We start from the raw sequence: 9,633 nt of genomic DNA on the forward strand, positions 1-9,633 counted from the left end.
TGCAGCGAAAGAGACAGTCTCACTGCATGGGAAGGGCTATTTTATCTATAATGGGTATGTACATTGATCTGCATTACCACTGTGAAACTAAAATAAACTAAATTACCATAGTCATTTGTTCTTCTTGTCTAGTCTAGTGTTAAGTTTTTTTCTGTTAATCAATTTATAAAATGATGAGGATTAGTGAATTCTAATACAGATTATTTTAAAAGTATATCATAGAATTTCCCTCTGTTTTAGAAATATATATAACCTGTCGAAAGAGTTAAAATATTTCTTTATGTAGCTATAAGAAAACCTTTGAGGATACTGCAAGAGTTTTCTGGAAAAGCAGAAGGACTTAGCCGTAAAGATACCCACTCGGTTGTTTTTTGATTTTTGGCAAAAAAATATAAGAACATATTGCAACACTGTAACTGATGAGTTCCAATGTTCGGTCACCTAATTTCTATTCCAATTGGATAACTTGGATAATGGAACACAATTTTTATGACCAAGTTCATGTTCTTTTTTTCATTATCATCATGATTAAAACTGAGATCTTTTATAATCATGACTGATCTTGAGTCTTTATTTTGCCCATATCTTTGCCTCTTAATCAGTTTGAGACTTGTAGGACTCTATTCTCTTTTCAAAAAAATCTCTCCTCTGTTGAAGAGCTCCTCTGATGTATCCTGTCCACCCATTCTAAAACTTATCAATGCTTGAGTGTCAGAATGGGTTTTCTCCCGTGAAAGCTAAACACCCAGTGCTGGAGCTTACATCGTTTCCTTCTACTGAGTCCCCCGTTATCTTTACCAGAAAGGAGAAGTAGACAGCATTTGAACCTTGATAATGTCACCTGACTTCAGGTCCACAGCCCCTTACCCACCCCGTTACAGAATGATCTGAAAGCTTCCATCAGGGATCTTTGATAATTTGCCAAAAACAAGTGACATGTCGGAATACTAAAGCTGTGTAAATAATCCTTTTTTTTTTTTTTCAAAGGAAGATGTTAGGGAAAACTCCCAATGATCCTGAAACCAATTTGACAAAAGTCTAGAAGAAACTATCAAATAAACATTTTGTGAGAATTTTGGCTTACTTTATTGTATTCATTCTGCATTTCCTTTGCAAACGATTTGGGGTACATTTAGAAAATGCTGTAGGAATCCCAAGGGAACACACAAAAATTGATCTCAAACAGATCTCATTTTCTTTCTTTCTTTTTTTTTTTTTTTTTTTTTTTTTTGGGGTCCCCGGGCCTCTCACTGTTGTGGCCTCTGCCGTTGCGGAGCACAGGCTCCGGACGCGCAAGCTCAGCGGCCATGGCTCACGGGCCCAGCCGCTCCGCGGCACGTGGGCTCCTCCCGGACCGGGCCCGAACCCATGTCCCCTGCATCGGCAGGCGGACTCCCAACCACTGTGCCACCAGGGAAGCCCTCATTTTCTTTCTTGATATAGTTACTAAGTTGGTGCATTTAAGGCATGTTACAAACATGGAGAACAGCAAGTCTTTGCAGAGTCTCACACTGTATCTATGGAGGAAAGGGCTATGAAGTTGGACTAGAAGATGATGTGGCCCTTTGAAGGAATGACTGTGCAGGCTGACGGCTGTGTCACCAAAGGAAAACTTCCAGTGAAGCACTGAAGAGCCCTGCCTGACCTGGTCAATATTTCAAATTGTTGAACTACTGATAGCAATAATAAATTAAATTTATTTTGATAGGCTGAAGAACTGGGCCTAAAAAAAAAAAAAAAAGAAAAATTTGAGAGGAAAAATACATTAAAAGCTTTCATTTAAGTTAAAAAAAGAAAAAGTCAGTGTATTGGAAGCACATATCTTGAAAAGACAACCAGGGGCTTTTAAGGGAGCACAAGCCTCAACAAGGCAGAAGAGGCCCCTATCTCCTGGGCTGTGCTGGGAGAGCGCCAGGGTCCTGGACACATAGCTCCCAAGGGGTGAGTGTAAGCCAGCCGTGGCTAACTACAGCCCAGCTAGCAGGGGGCAACCAGGAGAGGTACAATGTGTACCCAGAAAGCAGCGAGTACATCGGAGCTATGTCCCACAGAAAAGGGCTGACAATAAAGACAAGTAGTTATCGAAGTTTTAGAGTCAGAGGGGACTCTGCAGAAATAACTTACACAATCTCAACACTTTTCAGATAAAGGAAAAGAGGTCTGTGAGGAACATCTTCAAATATTTTTAAGGCTGCCAAATAAAAGGGAGCAGATTTGTTCTGTTTTTCAGAGAACAGAACCAGGACCAAAGGGTAGAAGGGTGGAGATCTTGGTTCAACACACTAATGAGATCCTGAGCTCCCTCCTCTCCCCAACCCTGCTTCTGGGCTCTGGAGATATTCTGGTAGAGGCTAGAGGGCATCCTTCAGAGATGCCAAATCCTAGCCACCAACTTTTACCTGTCCTCCAGGTGTCATCTCATTGGGAAATCTTCCAAGGGCAGCGTGAGAAAGCTAAGCATTCCTGTCTCAGTGTTCTCATCAAGCTGTAAGCTTCTCTCTGTCATAGAATGATCACATTATAGGATGGTTCTATTTCTATGGTTCTCCCCAACTAGCCCACTGATGGCAGGGATTGTTTCATCCTCAATGCCCAACACAATTTTTGGTGCATAGTAGGTGCTCACTAAATGTTTATCAAGTTGTATTGATAGAAGGTGCTCACTAAATGTTTATCAAGTGTAAAACGTGAAAGGCCTCTGCATACAACCAATTGCAGAGTTGAGACCACCAGTGCAAATTACAATCAGCTTTCTCTCCTCTAGGCAGAATTTTCCTCCTTGAAGGCCATTTTCCTCAGGCTCAGCCTGGCCCCAACTTGTCCTAATGTGAACCCCATGGATTTATAGTTTGCTATTCCATTCCTTACCTGGGTTAATGATGCAGATTAATTTTCAGGTACATTGAGAAAACTTTGGTTTTAATTACAGAGTCAGAAATTTCAAAGGAAGATCATAACTGAGGCCTATTTTTTAGTCCCTTGTATAGAGTATCTTTCTTGGTGTCATTCCTAGTACTCTCCAACATGGGTATGCCCACCTCAGGGGATACCCAAGATTATCCGTTGATAACAGAGAGGAATATTCTCTGTATATAAATAAGCATATGTATGTGCATATATATTATATGCACACATATTTGATCAAACCAATAAAAAAAGATACGACGTTTCCCCGGACTTTCATAGGGTACTGACACCTGAGTCTCACTCGGAACACATGGCAGGTGATGTGGTGGGCAGGGCACCTCAGGGACGGTGGAAGGACCACAATGCAGAGGGGCGGGCCGGCTCATTTGTTCAGTTGCTTTCAGCATATTTCAAATTATTGCTGTTTTCATGTGCCCAGTTAAATGGACTTATCTATTATCCAGTTTTAACTAAACTACCCTTCACAAAAAGACGTGGCTTAACACGGTTCCTCAAAGAAACTACAGTTTGAAGAAAATACTAAACATGAAAGCACAAGAGAACTTTGAACTCTTTGGCAGCCACGTGATGGGGCAAAGAAACAATGACAGTCTAATCAGGTCTGTCAAGAAACCAGAACCAAAAAATAATTGAAAATTATCAAGAAGGCTATTTGAAATATGGAACTACAACTTCTAATGAAAGAGTCAAACTTCACCCTAAAGGCACAGTGAATTTTGAGATTATTAGTGATAGTATAACACATATATAATTTATAAATTAATATGGATGCATACATAGGGGGTTGCAAGTTCAAAAATATTTTATTGAGAGAGTGTCTAATCTAAAGAGTCTGGAGACCACTGTCCTGTTCCTGCTTCTAAAAATATTTTTTTATTTCTTTCTGATTAATTGTAGAAAAGGTGAAATGCACGGAGTTATCAAAAACAAGGAGAAATTATCCATATTCTTACCACCACAAAATAAACATTACTTGCATTTGGTGAAGTGTCTCTTCCACTACAACTGTTTCCTATAACTTATCTTTCATAGGAGGCTGAACTTACAGGGAAGAAACTTTAAAGAGCATCATGTTCCGCTATGGGTCACTTCATCTAGTCTCCAGGGAGTCTAAGAAGGAGTGTCAGGAATGCAGCTGCAGTCCTGGTTTCTGAACATTTGCCTAATACATCTGCGGTAAGTTTCACTCTCAGTGGGCGTAACCCCTGACCCCATCCCAGGTATACTCTGGAAGCCATATAATTAAGTAAAACGAGACTGGTGCCGCAACTCATGTGTTACCTTAATTTTAAAATTAATTAGCCCATGCCAGCCGTCAGTGACATGGTTAAGGAGTCACACTTAGATTACCCAAATGTCAGGGGAGCAGGTCAGCTCTGGTTTTCAGTAATCCCTAGGAATTCCGAGTATGTCCATCAAATGCCTTCCTTTAGGAAAGGAAACCATAGCTGTAGGTCCTGCAGTGACAGCCTCTGCCCTGGCTTATATCGGCTCCAGCATGGCTCTCATTACAGAAACCACCCTCAGCTTCACACTCTGAATCTTCTCTAGAAGTTTGCCCTTCATCCTCACAGTGAAACCCTAGCTGGTATTTGAAATAATCTCATCACCCTCAAAAATAACTTCTGACAATCTGACTTGAAGGAGAAATTTTCCATAGGTTTGGCAGGATTTCCATTTCTGTCTAAGATGAAAGGCAGCATTTCCCCAAGGTTCGGGCCACACCCAAAATGGGGAACAAGACGCCCTCTAAAACCTGGGTGCAGAACTAAATTTTTATCACCCTCATTTTTAACTCCCTCATTTGGTCTGTTTATTATGTTCCTCTCCCTCATTTTATTAGACCCTCATACCTACTTCCCTACTTCTGGTTTGCTGCATACCAAGCTGTCCCAGTTGTTGTCAGGGTGGGAGGGCAAACATTTATACAAACAAAGGCTGAGAAACGCAGATCCTACAATTTAAATATCAAACTCTTCTACTGCGACATTTAAATAGGATCCAATTTCAAAGTATCTGATTTACAATCAACTTCTTAAAAAAAAAAAAAAGAATATATTTTTACATATGGTTTGGATTGGAAATGGATTTTCCCAGAATTACTGCAGGCAAACACAGCGGAGTGATGCCCCTGGCTGATGTCAGGGGTAAAGTTCAAGTGGCAATAAACCAGCAACCCAGACCTCAAAACCACAGCCATTTCATCAAATAAAGCTTAAACATCCAAACCCTCAGGTTATTTCCTCCCCCTCAAGCATTTTTTGATGTAGACCTGGAATGACAGGAGAGTAGATAAAGAATACAACAGTCAAATCCCCACACCTGCTAACATAATTCCCCCATGGATATATTCACTCTCGGTGGGTGAAGACCGTGGGAAGGCCTGCAGTCAACACTGCTGCAACCAAACATTACCTCTGTTTATTTCGGTGAGTCTCACTCCCAACTACCAAAGAATAATAACTCACGCCCCCTCTTTCCTTTCTTTATTACCTTTGTCACCCCACTTCCATCCCTTTCTGCATACCAACGTCTCTAATTTTCCACTGGCATTTTCATTGTTCTTTCAATATACGTTTTAACACTGTCTGCCACCTGAAATCCCTTTGAGTGTAGATTCAAGATAAATTATAAATAAGAAATAAAAATAAATTTATTTGAAGCTATGGAATGCGTTGGAAGGATAATCGAGATCTAAATTTAAAGACTTATCTTTTCCTTTGTTTCAGAAACTGTCCAGAAAACACCTTTTAGAACATGGCATCTTTAAGCAAAAAAGCTGCAGTGGCTTCCAGGAAGTCAGGATAGCAGTGAAGAAGGGAAAGGTCATAAGAGAGTCAGGGATAGGAAGGATTGCTTTAGGACTGCCTTTTGTTTGTTTGTTTGTTTTTACATTTCTGATTCTCATTACAAACATTTTTGGTCTCAGGATTGAAGAAGAGGGCTTCTGTTGCCAGGACAGTTTTCTGGTCCTGCGTGGGACTGCGAATGACATTGGCATTGGGATACTGGAGCGTACAACATTTGAAAAAATAATAATTTTCCTTCCAAACCAGTTCCACAGAAGTTTCCACAGATATTGTTGGGAGCATCAATCCCAGACCCCCAGAAGTCCCAACTAGGAGGAGATGGTTGGAATGCAAAGTAAAGTTTTAATGAATGGTAGAGGGATAACTGGTTTTCCTTCACAACACACCAGCCAGGAGCAAAGAGAAGATATAGCTTTTAATTTAACCCTTTGCCATCCCTGAAAAGGACAAAGCGCCATAGGTGTTGAATACTCTTCACACCCCAGAAACCCTACTGGCCTGGCTTTTAGTTACTGTGTCAAAGCAGAATTTTATAAAAGGTGGATATTATATGGGGCAGACAGTATCAATAGGCATCACAGAGAGGACATAAATATACCAGAACAGCGGATTCTGACCTTCCCAGAATGAAGTGAGGAGTCAACGAAATGAACCAGCAAATGTCCTCCACATATGCTTACTTTCTTAATAAGCAGAAAGCAAACTGAGGATTCAGGTCTTCCTTCCTGTGTCTCCTGACTTCCTGGCTGCTGTGTGAGTCCATCTAATCCCTGATCTATAGTTACCAGCTGAGGAGACCACCTAATTTTACCACCTTCCTACTCATGAAGCTATAGAATCCAACAAGTCTGCCTCAGTCATCAAACAGCCAACTCCACGGTCTGCCAGGAACCAAAGTGCCAAGTAGGAGTCCAACGCAAGCCAACAAAACCCTTCTCAATGGAGTAATCCCAGACAGACAGCGAGGAGAGGGGCTCTGCTTGGCAGCCTGGGTGAGGGGGACTGGAAGGAATCCAACACGGTGGAACGTGAATTTGCTGATTTCCAGAAACACATCAGGATGCATAATCCCCTCCAATCCCCTTAGGCTACTGCGCAGCAGCCCTTCCAGTTCCCGGGGCGCTTCCCTCGGCCACCTCACCTGCCCAGCACCTCCTCCCCACCTGTACCTCAATGGTGTACTGCTCAAAGATGCGCAGCTGCAGGAAGATGTCCAGCTTGATCTTTCGCTCATGGAACAGCTCCTCCATCTGCACCTGGGCGTCGTCGAGCTGCTGCAGCACCGACTCGATGTGGCTGATGGAGCTACTGTGGGGCGTCTTGTTGCTGGACACAGCCGAGTCCCTGTGGCAGAGCGGGGGAGAGAAGGGAGGGGCCTTGACATGTTCACAGTGACAGAGGAGCAGGGGGCCTTCCTCGTCTGAGTGAGGGGGACGGGAATCTACTGTGAGCCTGGCACTGTCTGCTTAGTAGGTGAGCCAAAGCTACTGTACCCTCTTTGGGGTTCACAGCACTATAGCTCTAAGGCTAGCTGCTGTCCTATTCCTCAGACAGAATCGTGACAGGATCAAATGAAATAATGCTTGCAAAAGGGCTCCACAAATGTTACAGAAATAGAATGGTTCCACACATATATGTAGTCTAATATATACATATTTCAAGACACACATACACAAATACACATATCACAATACATAAGGGTAGATAAATTAAGGCATATGGGAAAAAAAAAATCCTTCCTAGTTTTACCTCACAGGATCATGGTTAAAATGAGATCATGGCTGCCAAAATTATTCATCCCCTTTGTTAAGTCCATGCCAAAGTTATGGGCTAGTGCTATTACACAGGCTTCAAGCTATACTTAGGAAAGCATGGGGTCTGGAGGCTGCAAGCCTGGCTTAAGTCTCCCTCTGACATATATGGGCTGGTGGCCTTGGGAAATCACCTCCCTGAGGCCCAGTTGCCTCCTGTAAAGTGGGCTTAATAATCCCTGCCCTACTCACGGCACAGTTTACTGTTAAAGAAGATGGCAGGTGTAACCATGCTCTGTGACCAGGAACGTGCTGTATGAATGACTGTTAATCCTGAAAGGACAGTGATGTGTCAGGTGCTGACTGGAGATGGGTCCAGCTGTGGAGTAGAAGCTAGGGCACAAGAGGCTGGACAACCAACAAAGGCTGCAGAGAGGATGAGCCCAGAATTGGGTGTTAGAAGAAAAGGATGAGCTGAGTAGATGCAAGGGGTGGGCTTTCTGAGCAGAGAGTGTCTATACAAAAGAAGCAAGGCGAGGTGGCATGCCACAGAGGGAACCAAGAGATGAACATATTGATCTGCTTAGACAATCGAGGTGGTGGTGACACCTCCAGAGTCCATTATAATAGGAAAACTGTGGAGCTCAAGAAGTTCAGATTCTACAGGGCCTTGACTGAGTAAAGCTAGAGCCCTAAAACTTGAAATAAACAAGCACATTCGTTATCTCATGATACCTTAGTTTCTGACACAGTTTAAGAAGTCAGAGGGGGGGCTTCCCTGGTGGTGCAGTGGCTGAGAATCCGCCTGCTAATGCAGGGGACACGGGTTCGAGCCCTGGTCTGGGAGGATCCCACATGCCGCGGAGCAACTAGGCCCGTGAGCCACAACTACTGAGCCTGCGCGTCTGGAGCCTGTGCTCCATAACAGGAGAGGCCGTGACAGTGAGAGGCCCGCACTCCATGATGAAGAGTGGCCCCCGCTTGCCACAACTAGAGAAAGCCCTCGCACAGAAACGAAGACCCAACACAGCAAAAATAAATAAATAAAAATTATTTAAAAAAAAAAAAAAAAAAAACAAGTCAGAGGGGAAAATCATTAGTTTTGAATATGGTCTCATCAGCAGCCTTTCTGAAAACCGGGTCCTTCTGGCCTGTGTTTGTCTCAGAAGCAATGGTATCTGAGCTCACACTATTTCTAGACGGAGCATAAAGCCAGTTTGTCAAGAGCCTCCCTTTCTGTCATCTAGAGAGCTTCTGATCCCTCCCTTCTCACCCTGACCTATTTGGGCATGAAAGCCCACTACTGCACAGCTTCCCCCAACTATGAAAAGAACTCAAGAGGAGTACTCAACACTGTGTATTATGCATTTGCGAAGGAGGGCGGATATGACTCTTCTTTCTGACAGCTCCCCTTAGTCTTTCTCTCTCACCCAGCTTCCAGAAGGAAGAGGATGATTTCTGGTCACTTTGTTCAGCATCTCTGTCAGTGTCACATTCACTAGGAATCATAGAGATGATATAAAAACCACCTTAGGTGCTTCGGTGATCAGTGCCAGAGGAGTCGTGGAGGCCTAGAGAAGACGTGTGCACTGGTATGTGTGAGGCATCCTGCCAATGTCCACTAGGCATCGTTTGCTTTTTTTCTTTGACTGGTCTTGATATCAGGGAGGGGAGTCCAGGCTAGCATCAGACTGGTGGGGGGACGAACAGTCGCCAGTGGTTCTTGTCACACGCCTATGGTCCTCTCTGAAGTCCACAGAACTTAAACTTGTAGGACAGGCATCAGCAACCTCGTTGCCTTTACCATCACTGAGTAGCCTTCAGCCCTCAGGTATGGCGCAAGGTTGGCAGGGGATAAGAGCAAGTGGCAGCTCCACAGACCCAGCCCCACAGAGAGGCTAGCCAAGCTTGTGAAAAGTATTTGGAGAGAAAATGTAAAAGCCATCACGTAATTCTAGAGCTGACAAGCTACTAGAGTGAACCCCTTAATCACACAGACAAAGCAGCTGAGGCCCAGAGAGGTTAAGCGGCTGCCTACTATTTGGAATTTTCTTCAGAAGCAAGTAACAGTGGAGTTTCCTAGGTAGGCAGACAAAACTGTCACATATTATATATTCATGACCGTGAATTGGGAGAAGGGAAAG

At 43.4% G+C, this 9,633-nt stretch overlaps 1 protein-coding gene across 2 annotated transcripts in view; it reads right to left on the reverse strand.

The window, feature by feature from the left end:
* KALRN (kalirin RhoGEF kinase) overlaps positions 1-9,633 on the reverse strand; it is a 588,759-nt gene that overhangs the window by 295,601 nt on the left and 283,525 nt on the right. For both annotated transcript variants that reach the window (XM_007449683.1, XM_007449684.1), the window contains exon 13: positions 6,908-7,082. In XM_007449683.1, the coding sequence (XP_007449745.1) occupies positions 6,908-7,082 (175 nt within the window). The remainder of the gene's footprint in view (positions 1-6,907; positions 7,083-9,633) is intronic.

Source organism: Lipotes vexillifer, unplaced genomic scaffold, assembly GCF_000442215.2.
Source record: "Lipotes vexillifer unplaced genomic scaffold, Lipotes_vexillifer_v1.1 scaffold1378, whole genome shotgun sequence".
NCBI classification, from domain to species: domain Eukaryota; kingdom Metazoa; phylum Chordata; class Mammalia; order Artiodactyla; family Lipotidae; genus Lipotes; species Lipotes vexillifer.